Below are 16631 nucleotides of genomic sequence, written 5' to 3' on the forward strand. Positions count from 1 at the left end.
AAATAAAATAACTGGATGCTGGAAATCTGAAAAAAAAACAGAAAATGTTGGAAAAGCTCTGCAAGTCAGGCAGTATCTGTGGAATGAAACAGTTAACATTTCAGGTCACTGACTTCCATCAGAGCTGGGGAAATGTAGTGGAATCAGATATTAGGAACAAACTTAATCGTGACTTCTTAAAAATAAACTAATACATGCCAGCTAATGGATTCAAAATGGGCAAAAGCTGCCTTACGGAAGGACTGACTTCTGAGTTGATATCCCAGATAGATATTGGAAAACCCTATACCGTGGTATACTTATAGATTTACAGAAAACTTTACCTAAGGTTCCATAAGGAAAGCTGCAACACAGGGTTAAGATAATGGGTATCTAAGATAGAATTTGGGAAAGCATCTTGTTTGAAACTTCTTTAACTTGAGTATTATGTTTCTGATTAGAAACTTCCTATGATTGAGGCAACACTGGCTGCTCTCTTAAAGTCATGATGTGGATATGCCGGTGTTGGACTGGGGTAAACACAGTAAAAAGTCTGACAACAGCAGTTTTAAGTCCAACCGATTTATTTGATGGTACTCTCACTAGCTTTCGGGGTTAGTCCCTTAGTCAGGTGAACTACTAACTTCACCTGACGAAGGGACTAACCCCGAAAGCTAGTGAGTGTACTGTCAAATAAATTGGTTGGACTTAAACCTGCTGTTGTCAGACTTTTTACTGTGCTCTCTTAAAGCCTTGATGAGTGGCTTCCATTTTGAAAATTGAGTTTTTTTCATACATTTGGGTAAAGCATGTTTTTGTATTGTTGTATGTCTCAATCTCCTTTCTTCTCAACATTCAAAGATTTTATTTTTGCATAGGGTCGTCGGATGAGGAGTTTGCAGCAGCAATATATCACTTTAACCATTCTATGGTCACCTCTGACCTTCCGTCACCTATCCTGCAGGTGAGTTCACAGTGCATTACTGGCTGTGCTTGTGCTTAATTAATGTTAACAATATGCTTTTGTGTGTATACTTCACTGACCTATCAATGATTCCACCATGTGATATTAAAGATGAACGATAATGCATGAGGATGGGAAGAATTTATTGATATATGTGAAGTGGCCGCTTGTGAATTACATAAGTTAGTGTATTAAAAATAAAAACTTATTTCCAGGGTTACTGGCCAGAATGGTAGCCTTGCAGTACTGCAAATGAGTGGAGCAGCAGAGAGGGCTGAATGATTGACTTTCTGGTCACATGCTTTCTGCGTTTCTCTATTCTGCATGGTTTAGACTACAACACAAGTTTCTCTTGCCCAACTTCTAATGTTGTGCAAAAACCCACCAGTTTTATTTGCTGATGTAACTTTGCCATTGTTCAATGTATGCAGCAGGACTCTACCCCCCCCCCCCCCCCCCCAACTTTTCAATTGCCATCCACCATCCTTTGAATAGTGTACAGGGTCAGACCACAAACTAAGCATACTTTGCATCCAGCATGTTATATGGGTTTATCCAAGAAGTGGTGGGAATGTGTAATTTTTAACCACAGAGTGCTTGAAGTGCATAGTATTTAAGGGAAGGAAGATAAGCTTACAAGGGTGGAGGGAATAGAGGTTTGTGTTCAAAGATGTAGAAAGTCAGGAGGAGGCTTGAGTAGGGCATAAATGTTGCTATGGACTGTTTGGGCCACATGATCTCTTTGTGCTCTATATCCTATATAATATGAAAGATTTAAAATAGACCTTGGGATATTTTGCAAAGGGCTCATTGTTTTCTATCTTTAGTGCTGCCATTGACAGCTGTTCAGGACGAATTGGGTGCATGTCTGTTACTACATAAATGTTTGTCTCAGTCCCAGCTACTATTGTGTCAATTTTTCGGAAGGCTTATGTGATTGAAAATGTTTTTTTGTTAATACTTTTGACAGTAACGATAAGCGTTTCAAACTTTCAGACATCAGGTAATCAGGTTCTTGACAACAAATTGTTTTTTGTTACCATATTCACAGCATTGCAAAATACACAATTAGTTCCCTAATTTTAAACGTAAATAAAACAGCATCTTTGATCGTTTCTTCTGTGCTACTTAAGATTCAACTCAATTAGTTGACTCAGTTTCTTTCCTGATCTTGTTTTTAACCACACTGTAGATTCTTTTTCTAATTATTTTTGAGCGGTTCACTATTTTTAAGTTGGCGTTGAAACCCATATTCTTTTGCAAACTGTGACACCTGGGAAGGTTTTTTCCCCCAATAAATTTGAACGGAGAGGAAACTGAGACTCTAGACTTCTAGAGCCACCACCACCCCCCTCTCTCTCTCTCTCTCTCTCTCTCTCTCTCACACACACACACGCACACGCACACACACACACACACACAAACAACCTCCTCTAACCTTAAAAAAGAAGACTTGGAGTGAGAGCAGGTAAGCTTTCTTCTTTTCTCACTTATTCCTCTAATGTAAGGGGTGAGGAAATATCAGGCAAGATCTTTCTTTTTATCTAGAGGGAATGGCAGTGAAAGCAGTGCAGTGTTCCTCCTGCAGGATGTTTGAGGTGAGGGATGCCATTAGTCTCCCTGCTGATTTCACCTGTGGGAAGTGCACCCACCTCCAGTCCTTAAAAACCGCATTAGGGAAATGGAGCCAGAGCTGGGTGAAGTTTGGATCATTTGGGAGGCAGAGGTGATCATAGGTAAAAACTTCAGGGATTTGGAGACTCTGAAAAATGAAAATAAATGGGTGACAGTGAGAGGGGCTGGGAAGAAGCAGCCAGTGCGGGGATCCCCTGTGGTTGTTCCCCTCAGCAACAAGTATTGTGTTGGATACTGTTGAAGAGGATCACCTTCCAGTGGTAAGCCAGAGTGACCAGACTTCGAGCACTGAGTCTGTCCCTGTACCTCAGAAGGGAAGGAAGGAGAGCAATAGTAATTGGGGATGCAATGGTTAGAGCGACAGATAGGAGGTTCTGCGGCAGCAAAAGAGACTCACAGATGGTATGTTGCCTCCAGGGTGCAAGAGTCCATGATGTCTCTGACCATGTTTTCAAGATCCTTAAGGGGGAGGGTCACTTGCAGGTCGTGGTGCGCATTGGTACCAACGATGTAGGTAGAACGAGAAATGAGGATTTAAAACAGTAATTTAGAGAGCTAGGCTGGAAGCTGAAAGCTAGGACAAAGAAAGCATGTTGTCATCTCTGGTTTGTTGCTGGTGCCACGTGCTAGTGAGTTGAAGAACAGGGAGAGTGTGCAGCTTAACATGTGGCTGCATGGTATAGGAGAGAGGGTTTCATTTACTTGGATAATTGGAGCACATTCTGGGGAAGGTGGGACCAGTACAAACAGGGCGGTTTGCACCTGAACCAGAGGGGCACTAATATCCTGGGAGTGGGGGTTTAAACAAATTTGTCAGGGGATTGGGAAAATGAGATGTAGTCCAAACGCCAGTGTTGAGAGTCGTGAGGTACTGAAGAAGGTACCAAGGTCGCAGGAGTGTACAGATGGACAGGATGGTGGGTTGAAGTGTATCTACTTCAATGCAAGGAGCATCAGGAATAAGGTAGGTGAACTTGGAGCATGGATTGGTACTTCGGACTATGATGTTGTGGCCATTGTGGAGACATGGTTAGAACAGGGACAGGAATGGTCGTTGGCAGTTCCAGGATATAGACGTTTCAGTAAGGGTAGGGAAGACGGTAAAAGAGGTGGAGGAGTAGCATTGCTAATCAAGGATAGTTTAACGGCTGCTGAAAGGCATTTTGAGGGTGAGCTGCCAACTGAGGTAATATGGGCTGAAGTTAGAAATAGGAAAGGATCGGTCACGTTGTTAGGAGTTTTCTATAGGCCTCCAAATAGTAATAGACATGCGGAGGAGGAAATTGCAAAGTACATTATGGATAGGTGTGGAGGTCACAGGGTAGTCATCATGGGTGACTTTAACTTTCCAAATATTGATTGGAACCTTTTATAGGCCGAATAGTTCGGATGGGACACTTTTTGTACAATGTGTGCAGGAGAGTTTCCTGACATAATATGTGGATAAGCCGACAAAAGGTGGGGCCACATTGGACTTGGTACTGGGTAATGAACTGGGCCATGTGTTAGATTTGTTTGTGAGAGAGCACTTTGGAGATAGTGACCACAGTTCGGCGTCCTTCATTATTGCAATGGAGAAGGATAGGGTCACACAACAGGGCAAGGTTTATAATTGGTGCAGGGGTAATTATGATGCGATTAGGCAAAAATTAGGGAGCATAAGATGGAGCAGAAACTGTCAGGTATGGGCACAAATGAAAAGTGGAGCTTTTTCAAGGAACAAATACTGTGTGTCTTTGATAAGTATGTCCCTGTCAGGCAGGGAGGAAATGGCCAAGTGAGGGAACCATGGTTCATAAAGGAGGTTGAATGTCTTGTTAAGAGGAAAAAGGAGTTGTATGTAAGGATGAAAAAACAAGGTTCAGTTGGGTCGCTTGAGTGTTACAAGGTAGCTAGGAATGAGATAAAGAAAGGGCTTAGGAGAGCTAGGAGGGGGCATGATAAGTCCTTGGTGGGTCGGATAAAAGAAAACCTCAAGGCTTTTTACTCTTATGTGAGAAGTAAAAGAATGACCAGGGTGAGGTTAGGGCCAGTCAAAGATAGTAGTGGGAACTTGTGCATGGAGTCAGAAGAGATAGGTGAGGCGTTGAATGAATACTTTTCAGTGCTCACTAAGGAGAGGGGCCATGTTTTTGAAGACGAGTGCGTTATACAGGCTGCTAGGATGGAGGAGGTAGATATTCTGAGGGGAGATGTATTAGCAATTTTGAAAAACCTGAGGGTGGATAAGTCACCTGGGCCAGACAGGATACATCCTAGGATACTTTGGAGGCAAGGGATGAGATGAGATTGCAGAGCCTTTAGCTTTGATCTTTGGGTCCTCACTGTCCACGGGGATAGTAAGAAGGATAGTGAGAAGATAAACTGTGTTTACCCCAGTTGCTGGCATCTCCACATGGGGATAATGCCAGAGGACTGGAGAGTAACGAATGTTGTCCTTCTCTTCAAGAAAGGAGATAGGAATGACCCTGGTAATTACATGCCAGTTTCTCTTTCTTTGATGGTCGGTAAGTTACTGGAAAGGGTCCTGAGAGATAGAATTTATGACCATTTGGAAAGATGCAGTTTAATCCAGGATAGTCAGCATGGTTTCGTGAGGGATGAGTCCTGCCTCTCAAATTTGATTGAATTCTTTGAGGCGGTAACTAAGTGTGTGGACGAAGGTAGAGCAGTTGCTGTCGTATACATGGATTATAGTAAGGCGTTTGATAAGGTTCCCCATGGTAGGCTCATGAAAAAGAAAAGGATGCGTGAGATAGAAGGAAATTTGGCTGATTGGATAAGTAACTGGCTGTATCATAGAAGACAGAGGATGGTGGTGGAAGGAAAATTTTCAGACTGGAGGCCAGCTACCAGCGGTGTACCACAGGGTCAGTGCTGGGTCCTCTGTTTGTGATTTTTATCAATGACTTGGAAGAGGGGGCTGAAGGGTGGGTTAGTAAATTTGCTGATGACACCAAGATTGGTGAAGTAGTGGATGAGGTGGAGGGCTCTTGTAGGCTGCAAAGAGACATTGATGGGATGCAGAGCTGGGCCGAAAAGTGGCAGATGGAGTTTAACCCTGATAAGTGTGAGGTGATTCATTTTGGTAGGACAAACTTGAATGCAGATTACAGTGTCAACAGCAGGGTTCTAAGGAATGTGGAGGAACAGAGAGATCTTGGGGTTCATATCCATAGATCTCTGAAGGTTGCCACTCAATTGGATAGAGCCGTGAAGAAGGCTTATAGTGTGTTAGCATTTATTAACAGGGGGTTTGAGTTTAAGAGCTGTGGGGTTATGCTACAACTATACCAGACGTTGGTGAGACCACATTTGGAATATTGTGTTCAGTTCTGGTCACCTCATTATAAGAAGGATGTGGAAGCATTGGAGAGAGTGCAGAGGAGATTTACCAGGATGCTGCCTGGTTTGGAGGGTAGATCTTATGAGGAAAGGTTGAGGGAGCTGGGGCTTTTCTCTTTGGAGCGGAGGAAGATGAGAGGCGACTTAATAAAGGTTTATAAGATGATGAGAGGGATTGATAGAGTGGACGTGCAGAGACTATTTCTTCAGGTGGATGTAGCTGTTACTAGGGGGCATAACTATAAGATTCACGGTGGGAGATATAGGAGGGATATCCGAGGTAGATTCTTTACACAGAGAGTGGTTGGGGTGTGGAATTGACTGCCTGCTGTGATGGTGGAGTCGGACACTTTAGGAACTTTCAAGGAGTTATTGGACAGGCACATGGAGCACACCAGAATGGTAGGGAGTGGGATAGCTTGATCTTGGGATTGGACATAGCTCGGCACAACATTGAAGGCCAAAGGGCGTGTATTTTGCTGTAATATTCTATGTAACCTTCTTTCTCATTATATCACAGTACATTATCAGCTTTGCATAGCAGTTGAACTGAATTCCATATATACTGTTGCGCTGACTAATAGGCTGCTATTATGTGTAAGTCTGTTGTGGTAATTGTAATTAACATCATGATGATAACTATATGGTATTTTACTCAGAATACTCTGCTGCAGCAGCTGGGAATCGCGCCATTCTCCGAGGGTCCGTGGCCATTATACATCCACTCGCAGAGTCTTTCTGTGCTATCACGCCTGCTGTTAATCTGGCAGCACAAAGCCAGTGCACAGGGTGAACCAGATGTACCAGAGTGTATGAAAATCTGGGAAAGGTAAGGTATTCCTAATACTAAACAAAACTCTTAATTAAGCAAGATTGAGGAAACTTGAGTCCTGTCATGCATTGTGTATTTTGCTGTTCTTCTGAATGGAGCACAGGATTCATGTTTCTTGTTATGTGAGAGTTCATTTTGTTGAAGTGAGAGAGAGAAGGTGATGGTTGCCTTTGGCATTGGACACTGAAAGTGAAAATCCACCTATATACAAAGCCACAGATGGAGGTAGTTATCAGCCCCGTTGCTTTGGCTGTACTGTTTTGGAATTGTAGCTGATCCTTTTTTTTGCCACTTGTTTACCAATAGTTTTATAGTCTGTATGAGTACCTTTAGTCAGCACAGAAAAGTACATAAAATTGTCTTTTTTCCTGCTAGGTTTATTGGAACACTGAAGCAGAACATATTCCATGGAGTGGTACCAACTGACTCAGAGGATTTGAATGTTGAGCACCTTCAGCTTCTGCTGCTAATTTTCCATAATTTCTCAGAGAGTGGTCGCCGTGCTGTTGTCACAATGTGCATACAGGTGATTGTTGAAGTGGCATCTAAGGCAGAAGCTCAGGTTCGGTGTGTGCCACTGACACTAGCCCGATTGTTGCTGGTTTTTGAATACATCCTTCAGCAATATTCAAAAGTGCCGATCTACCTATTTGAACAGGTAAGGACCAATTCTGCTGTTAACTAAATATGTAAGTTATAAATGAACCCATAAGCAACATTGTGTTGACCATATTACATTCTGTTGAACAAAATGTTTAGATTAAATGAGTGATGCAGGTTATGAAACTACAGAATGTTTACACCGTTTATGAAAGATGGGTACAGTGTCTAGGGGACTGACTTAATGCATCTGATGGTCACGTTGCCCAAACCTGTCTTGTGCTTTGCTCACTGTTTAGTTGCGCTGGCATTGCTGATTCAATTACGTTAAGAGGAAGATGACATGGAGCTAGACATCTTTATTGAGGGTTTGCACTGTATTTTGAAAATCTAAACATAGCATGTTATTTTTTAATACTACGTTAGCCATCTTGCAGCAATTGTTTTATTTCATATTCTGATTGTAGCAGGAGTTTAATAAATGCAGTTGTAGAACAGAATGAAAAGAGACTTGGGTAGAGCCTCCTGAGTGACTTGGTAACTTGACTGTCATGAAGACTTTTTGGTATTTGCTGCATTCCAGTCGGTGCTTGGGAGGACGAATTAAGCCTTGGGTTGCTTTCTGTCTTTTTCCCCAAAGCCACATTTACCCAGTAGAACAAAAACGACAAACTTTATACACAGTTCAATTCTTGTCTTTTGTATATTCTGATCACCCATGTCACATACAGGGGAGGCAATGCCACTATCCTAGACTATTAATCCAGAATTCAGCTAATGTTCTGGGCACCCAGGTTTGAATCCAGCCACGGCAGATGGTGGAACTTGAATTCAATTTAAAAAATCTAGAATTAAGAATCTACTGATGACCATTTAAACCATTGTCAAGTGCTGGAAAAACCCAGCTGGTTCATTAATGCTCTTTAGGGAAGGAAATCTGCCATCCTCACCCAGCCTGGCCTGCAGATGACTCCAGAGCCGTAGCAATGTGGTTGACTCTGAACTGTCCTCCAAGGGCAACTAGGGATGGACAATAAATGTTGGCCTGCCAGCAACACCCATGTCCCATAAATGAATAAGAATTGAAACATTAAATAAACACATTGAAACAGTAAATAGACCTCACATGGATCAACTCCAGAGTGAAAAGCTACAGGTGGACTAAAAGAGAAGCTTCTAACTTTTGGACAGTCATCAGGTCCAGGAAAAGATGGTTTCAGTTCACTTCCTATGACGCTTGATATGTTACAATAGCACAGATTGACTTAAAGGTCAGCAATAACTTCTTCTTGGTTCGTCTTACTTTAAGATGACACTTGGAGTACTTTTTCTTCATGTGGCATTGACTTCTTTGCATGGTGCCACACGTGGTTGTGGTCCAGCACTTTGCCCAACTAAATGCTCTTTTACTTCAGATAGTGAATGTCAAGAAGTTAGCCAGTTATGGGGGTATTGTAACTGAGCCTGACCCTGTCCTTGCCAATTTGTCACTTGCCTTTCCTTGCAATGGTTGTTGAATATAATCAGTGAACTGCCAGTGAAAGTACTTAAGCAATTTCGGCAAAAAAAACATGAATTTTTTGACCCAATCCTCAGTCTTGTTCAGATTTTCATTTTCTCAAGCCGAACTTTGCATTTCAGTTTGTTTTCACCTCTCGTTCTTAAAGTTTAGTTTTCTGTATTTTTGTTTATTTGTTTCTGTGTTTAGTTTAGTTGCTGCTTTTTCATTGGTGCTGCAAATTTCTGTGTTGTTGATGTCTCTGCTTTCTAGGTGTTAACTTTGTCATTAACCTCATGTCATTCATGCCATCACAGCTATGTTTTATTTCTCCTTGGTCTCGTCTATTCTATGATGAACCTGTCATTCCGTTGTGGGACTCTGAACTCAACCAGACATTTGACAACTCAATTCTGCTTGTTTTGCACGTGAGATAGAATCATAGAAAAACTACAGCACAAACAGGCCCTTCTGCCCACAATTTGCGCCAATCATATCTCTACCTACTAGGCTTACCTATAACCCTCAATTCTATTAAGTCCCATGTGCTCATCCAGAAATCTCTTAAAAGACCCTTTTGAATTTGCTTCCTCCACCACCACCACCACCGATGGCAGCCGAATCCACTCACCCACCACCCTCTGAGTGAAAAACTTACCCCTGACGTCTCCTCTGTACCTACTCCCCAGCACCTTAAACTTGTGTCCTTTTGTGGCAGCCATTTCAGCCCTGGGAAAAAGCCTCTGCGAATCCACCTGATCAATACCCCTCGACATCTTATACACCTCTATCAGGTCCCCTCTCATCCTTCGTCTCTTCAAGGAGAAAAGACCAAGCTCTCTCAACCTATCCTCATAAGGCATGCCACCCAATCCAGGTAACATCCTTGTAAATCTCTTCTGCACTCTTTCAAAGGCTTCCACATCCTTCCTGTAATGAGGTGACCAGAACTGAGCACAGTACTCACTGGGGTCTGACCAGGGTCTTATACAGCTGCAGTATTATCTCCCGACTCCTAAACTCAATTCCTCGATTGATGAAGGCCAGTACACCATACACTGTCTTTCAGATGCTGTTTAAAAAATGAATTTAATGACATAAAGACAATACTGTTATGGTCTATATGGGACATATGTCTTTGTCTGACATTATGAATGTTTAATCTTTGCTTTAGGTTCAGTATAATCTGTTAACCCCACCAGTAAGTAGTGCTGGCTCCAACATGAGTGGTGCCCAGGAATCTGGCCGACGTGTTCAAGTGCCGCTTTATCATGGATTTAAAGAGGTTGAAGAAAACTGGGCTAAACACAGTGGGACAGGTATGGCAAAGTTACGTGAAACATGGTGGGACCATTGTTTCCTGTAATAATTTTTTGCGTAAGGTCTCTTTATCACACCACACGTTACATTCTGGAATGCTGCAACTTGGAAAGAACATTGAGTGGGAAATGTACGGCAGAACTAGACTAACACTCTTGCTTGGTACAGCAAACTAAGATATGCATGCTGAAAGGATAGAATTGTGGAATGATCACACTGCGTGAAACGGTGAGACATTGGGAACGTCAGATAATGAGTAATGTCGATAGCAATATTTGTAGAAAAGAGAGATCTGTGGAATGATTGTACTCTGGTTGAGGGAATTAGTTGAATGAGAAAATGTCAGAAATTGAAAGCACAAAGATTGAGTCTAACCCTGACATTGTGAAAAGCAAGGAGGAATTGGGTAAAATTCAGAGAAATCCATAAATCAAGTCAACAAATACAAATTAAAGGGGCACTTAATCTGATAAGGAAAACTAATACGTAATTGGTTTAGCTTTGGAACAGGATGGATGTGTTAAATACCTGTTGGATGTATCTGAGCTAGGAGGCGTCATGACAGGGAGTTGAATGTTAATGATGATTGCCTGGGATAGTTCGAATGAAAAGGCTGACCAAGAGGGCAATTTAGTATAGGGCTAGGTGTTGGGAACAGTTGGTTACAGAATGAGGGTCAAAACGAGTGAGTGTTAGCAGTGAAGGGGTCTCGTGATCAGAATAACTGTATTGGTGCATAAGGACTGAATATTGAGGATGATTGGGCTGGTTGTTGGACAGAGTTAGTAAGAGGGCTGGACATTGGAGCAAGAGAGTTGGGTAGCTGGATATTGGACAAGGTTTTCAGTGACCTGACTGACTTGAGTCTCTTGTTTCTGTATTCTCATGTTAGTACTGTCTGCAATATGACTGCATGTAGAATAATTTCTCACCTATGCTGAGTTATTGCTGATACTGAGTTGTTTCTTCACCACAGATTCTACACCGTTGCCCAAATTCTACAGCATTCTTTCACATGAGACATCCACTGATGAGAGGAGCAGATTGGATGAGATGGTGAGAGCTACATAATTGCAGTTTGTGGCAGCCAGTGAAATTCTGTGCTAAGTTGTAAATTTGTGTAGTATATTAAGATGGTAATATTACTACAACTGTTTGTGTAACTATAATGTGACTGTGCTGCAGTGACAGATTGTGCAGAGTATGGAATTTGGCTACAAATCTGCATTACATGGATTTCGATTATTTATTCAGAATCTGTCTTTCCTTTTGATACTGCATTTAGAGACTTTTTCATTTTTTTTCCTTGTCTCTTGTTCCATAGATCTGCGATGTTCTTTGCACTGGTGCTTTGAAGTATGATGACTTGTATGCATCATTGATCTTGCTGTTAGCAGCTGGCTCACAGTTTGATACATTGAAGAGGGAAGAGCACAAGAATGCAACACCCCTGGTAATGCACAGATTTCTGTTAGAATCATAAAACCTTGGAGCACTGAAGGAGGCTACAGGGTTATTGTCTCTGTCGGTTAACTAAGAAAGCTATCCACTTACTTCCCACCCTTCTACCCTTCTTTCTTGCATGCATTTATCCAATTTTTAAAAAACTGTTGTGTTTCCGGCACTTGTTCACTGAGTTGTTATTAAGTTGTGTTTAAGAACATAAGAACATAAGAAATAGGAGCAGGAGTAGGCCATCTAGCCCTTCGAGCCTGCCCCGCCATTCAATAAGATCATGGCTGATCTGTCGCTGCTCAGTTCCACTTTCCCGCCCTCTCCCCATAACCCTTAATCCCCTCTCCTATCAAAAACCCATCAACACGCGTCTTAAAAATATTTAGCGAGGCAGCCTCCACCACTTCAACGGGCAGAGAATTCCAGAGATTCACCACCCTTTGAGTGAAGAAGTTCCTCCTCAACTCCGTTCTAAACTGCCCCCCTTTTATCTTGAGGCTGTGCCCCCTAGTCCTACTGTCTTTTTTGAGCGGGAAGAGTGTCTCCACCTCTAGCCTATCCATCCCATTCATCATCTTATACGTCTCAATGAGATCTCCCCTCATTCTTCTAAACTCTAACGAGTACAAGCCCAGTTTATTCAGCCTCTCCTCATAGCTCAACCCCCTCAACTCCGGTATCAGCCTAGTAAACCTCCTCTGCACTCCCTCCAAGGCCAAAATATCTTTGCGCAGGTGCGGCGCCCAAAACTGCACACAGTACTCCAGCTGCGGCCTCACCAATGCCCTATACAGCTGCAGCAAGACCTCCCTACTTTTATATTCAATCCCCCTCGCTATGAAGGCCAGCATCCCATTCGCCTTCCTGACCACCTGCTGCACCTGCAAGCTGGGTTTTTGCGACTCATGCACAAGGACCCCGAGGTCCCTCTGCACCGTCGCCTGCTGCAGTTTTTCGCCCCGTAAGTAATAGTCCTTCCTACCATTCTTCCTACCAAAGTGGACCACCTTGCACTTGCCAACATTAAATTCCATTTGCCATTTCCTGGCCCATTCGCCCAGCCTATCTAGATCCTTCTGCAGACTCTCCACACCCTCCGCACAATTTGCCGTTCCCCCAATCTTGGTGTCATCAGCAAATTTCGACACTCTACACTCGGTTCCCTCCTCCAGATCATCTATATAAATGGTAAAAAGCTGAGGCCCCAGCACCAACCCCTGGGGCACTCCACTAGTCACCATCCGCCAATCCGAATAGCACCCGTTGACCCCCACTCTCTGCCTCCTATTTGACAACCAATCCTCTATCCACGCTAACACCCTACCCCCAATTCCATGTCCCTTGACCTTTTGCAATAACCTCTTGTGAGGCACTTTGTCAAACGCCTTCTGAAAATCTAGAAAGACCACATCCACTGGCTCTCCTCTATCCACCGCCCTAGACACATCCTCATAGAAATCCAGTAAATTTGTCAGACACGATTTCCCTTTAATGAAACCGTGCTGCGTCTGCTCTATCAAGCAATTCCCTTCAAGATGCCTCGCAATTTCCTCCTTAATGACAGATTCTAACATTTTACCTACCACAGACGTTAAACTAACCGGCCTATAATTCCCCGCCTTTTGCCTGGCACCCTTCTTAAACAACGGCGTAACATTAGCCGTTTTCCAATCATCCGGCACTTCCCCGGAATCCAGCGACGTTTGGAAAATAACCACCAAGGCATCCACTATCACCTCTGCCATTTCTTTCAGAACCCTCGGATGCATTCCATCTGGTCCTGGGGACTTGTCCACAATCAGCCCCTCCAGTCTGTCGAGCACCGCCTCTCTAGTAACAGTAATGTCATTAAGACCCTCCAGTCCTACCACCTTTCCATCGCTAACACCCGGCAAATTATTCACGTCCTCCTCCGTGAAGACAGAAACAAAAAAGTTGTTCAATACCTTAGCCATATCCCCATCCCCTACCACTAGGTCCCCTTTCTCATCCTCTAAAGGACCAACATTCACCCTAGCCAGCCTCTTCCTTTTTATATATTTATAAAAACTCTTGCTATCCTTTTTTATATTAAGCGCTAGCCCAGCTTCATAGTTTCTCCTACCCTTCTTTATCAACTTCTTTGTCAATCTTTGTTGACATTTAAACCTCTCCCAATCCTCTTCTCGCCCACTACTCTTAGCTACTCTAAATTCCTCCGCTTTTAGTTTAACACTTTCCTTCACCTCCTTCGTTATCCACGGCTTATTACCTCTCCTCCTACTGTCCTTTTTGACCTGATTTTTTTTTTGTGTTTCTGGTTCTGACATGGAGAGTGAGGGGAAAAAGAAGTTTGGAGCACTGTCCTTCCAAGCACCTCATTCAGTCCAAGCTGGCTGTGGAAACCTTTCATATCATTCTTTGATAAATATTATCATTGTTTTTTTTGGTCTAATGTGTTACAGATTTTGCAAATTTTCTGAAGTTTTTGCATATTTTTAAAAGCTGGCATGGATCCTAAGTTAGTAGAATTAATTTTTTGGCATTTGTTAACCATGTCACTATAATGTTCCTTTAACAGCATCACCTACATTTGAATTACTTTGCAAAATTATAACCATGCAGCATTTTTAATGTATTATTGATACAAAAAAGAATCCTTTTCAGAGTGTACTCCTAAAACCTAATTTAACCTTAAAAGTGGGGAGTCTTATGTGATATGCATCTGCTGCAAAATATTTGTTGATTTATTGTAAGTTGTACAAATTGAAATTCTACCCAATGGCCAGAATTGTACCATCCCGCTCGGGAATTGGAGCAGGCGAGGGTTGGACCATGGAAAGGTCCATTGACCCCAGGCGGGATTTTACGGTTTCGGGATGAGCAAAATCCTGCCTGATGTGTGTCTTTTTGTCCAGCCTGAGTATGTTTTGGATTGTCTTTGACAGTGTTTGTTCGTAGCTGTTGTGTGAATCATTACTTTAGGGTTCCTTGCTGATCTCTCAATGACTTTTCTTTCAAGGAGGCATGCTCCATTCAGTATTACTTCTTGATCTTGTGGAGGATCCTGGGTATCATGCCTCCATCGAAAGCCTACATCAACCAAGTGGCAATGAGTACAACAGAGCTAAGCGAATGCGACATCCTGCATACACTTCGATGGTCATCGCGGCTTTGTATCAGCTCCTATGTAACCTGGATTAAGGTACCAAAGATGCATATTTTGTGGAAACACGGTGAGGAGGTTGTTGACGTAGGAGATTAAAAATAGTCTCTCTTACTGAAGCTTTAGTTGTAGGGAAAGGGGTTGTATGTGTGGTCAAAGTCGGTCAGGAGTTGCCAAAGGAGAAAGAGTTGAGTGTTTGAGAATATATTAGCCAAGAATCTGAAGGTTCAGACACAGACTATTAAAAAATGCCCTTTAGGTATTATTTTCTTTTTTGTTTTGGATTTTCTCCCTTTGTGTCCTTATGGTACTGTCTCATGCCAGGCTCCCAGTTTCCTTGACCAAATTGTTTCACGTGTGAGGGGTGGTTGGGCTGGCAGACTGTTTGGTGGCTGCATCACATGGATGCCAAACCCAGTCTTTGCTGGGTGGCTATGCACTTTCCAAAAGGGGTTCCTCTGTAGAAGTTATGGGCAGAAACCAGGGGTGCAGAGGCCACTCTTGCCCATTGATTCTTGCTTTAGCTATTAACCCAGCAGAACAGACAAGAAGCTTTGACTCTCTCTGGTCAGCGTGGTACAGATCATTTACAACTACAGTCAGTAGGATTGATTATCATAGCTTAATGAAAGCATTTTATGAACCTGCTTAAGAGCAGCAGGATAGTTATTTAGTAATGTACTCATAAAGGGAATATTAAGTAGGTAAGGCATGGTTATTTTCAATATGCCACATCCCAATTCACTGAGCTGTTTAGTACCTTGATTTGACCCAGTGTTTGATTTTGTTTTGGTAAAGGATCACCTGGTACGACAGGGTATGAAGCCAGACCACGCTGGCTCGTTGGTGGATCTGGCTGTCACCAAGTGCAGCTTTGTGAAGTATGATGTGGAGCTTGCAGAGGAGTATGTTGCCAGACAGGTAAGAAGACAACCAGCATGATCTCTGACTGGAGGGTGTTTTTCTTTGTGAGAGGAGAAGTTCATCTTGGTTTTTTTTTTGAGGGAAGTACCAACATGGTGGTCATTTTTCAGGCTATCACATCAAGTGCTGCCTTCATTGGCATGATATCATCCAAAGATACTTTTGGGCCAAGTGGAGATAAGAATCATTGACACAGGTGCAAAAATTGACATTGCTTTCTCAGTATAATCGTGGCACTGAGTGCAGGGTTGGCTTGCTCTGCCCTCGTGGTGAGTGAGGCTCTCTGAGAAAGAAACTACACCAATCAACAAGTTCAAGGCAGAGAAATATCTGCTGAAAGGGGAGATTTTGGGTATTCAGTCATAAAGAAATTGGCAGGAGACTTTCAACACCACAGTGATGGGCCTGTGAAAAATGAGCGTTGCCGAATAAAGCATGCCAGCTTGCAGTGTAGAAAACTACATCAGGTGGTTTAACCCGGTGGTGATAACCAGGGGATCATGTGTACTGCAGACTGTACAGCTGCTGCTACTGAACAGTCTGGAAGAGAAGATGGACCTACATGGTCCCATTCTGAGTGCCTGACACGGATCTCTAAGCAAACATTGAAATAGAATCCATGAGGAAAAGAGCTGATAATAAACCTTTTGCAACTTGTCCAAACACATTAGCAGATGTGGCTGAAGCAAGTTGTATGTAAAAGTCCAAAATAGATTTTAATGTAATTGATTACTGCCTTACGTGCCTCCAAGGCACAGGAAAAATGATGAATAGTCAACAGCTTATCCACATCCAAGGTGTATGTGTCCTTTTGACTCCCATTAGCTATTAATTTGTGAAACATGTTTTACTCCTTAGTTTGACTCATTCTCTCTTGTGGTGGCTGATTGACAAAAACATTGTTGCCATTCATTGCATATATGCTGCTGAATAT

At 42.7% G+C, this 16631-nt stretch overlaps 1 protein-coding gene across 5 annotated transcripts in view; it reads left to right on the forward strand.

Annotated features, from left to right (window-relative positions):
- Window positions 1-16631, forward strand: part of ubr4 (ubiquitin protein ligase E3 component n-recognin 4) — a 203486-nt gene that overhangs the window by 27606 nt on the left and 159249 nt on the right. For all 5 annotated transcript variants that reach the window (XM_080215508.1, XM_080215509.1, XM_080215511.1 and 2 more), the window contains exons 17-24: window positions 858-943; window positions 6583-6752; window positions 7131-7413; window positions 10028-10172; window positions 11150-11229; window positions 11498-11626; window positions 14630-14812; window positions 15572-15694. In XM_080215508.1, coding sequence (XP_080071634.1) covers window positions 858-943; window positions 6583-6752; window positions 7131-7413; window positions 10028-10172; window positions 11150-11229; window positions 11498-11626; window positions 14630-14812; window positions 15572-15694 — 1199 coding nt within the window. The remainder of the gene's footprint in view (window positions 1-857; window positions 944-6582; window positions 6753-7130; window positions 7414-10027; window positions 10173-11149; window positions 11230-11497; window positions 11627-14629; window positions 14813-15571; window positions 15695-16631) is intronic.

The sequence above is a fragment of the Carcharhinus amblyrhynchos genome, chromosome 30 (genome assembly GCF_965287045.1).
Source record: "Carcharhinus amblyrhynchos chromosome 30, sCarAmb.v2.hapA, whole genome shotgun sequence".
NCBI classification, from domain to species: Eukaryota; Metazoa; Chordata; class Chondrichthyes; order Carcharhiniformes; family Carcharhinidae; genus Carcharhinus; species Carcharhinus amblyrhynchos.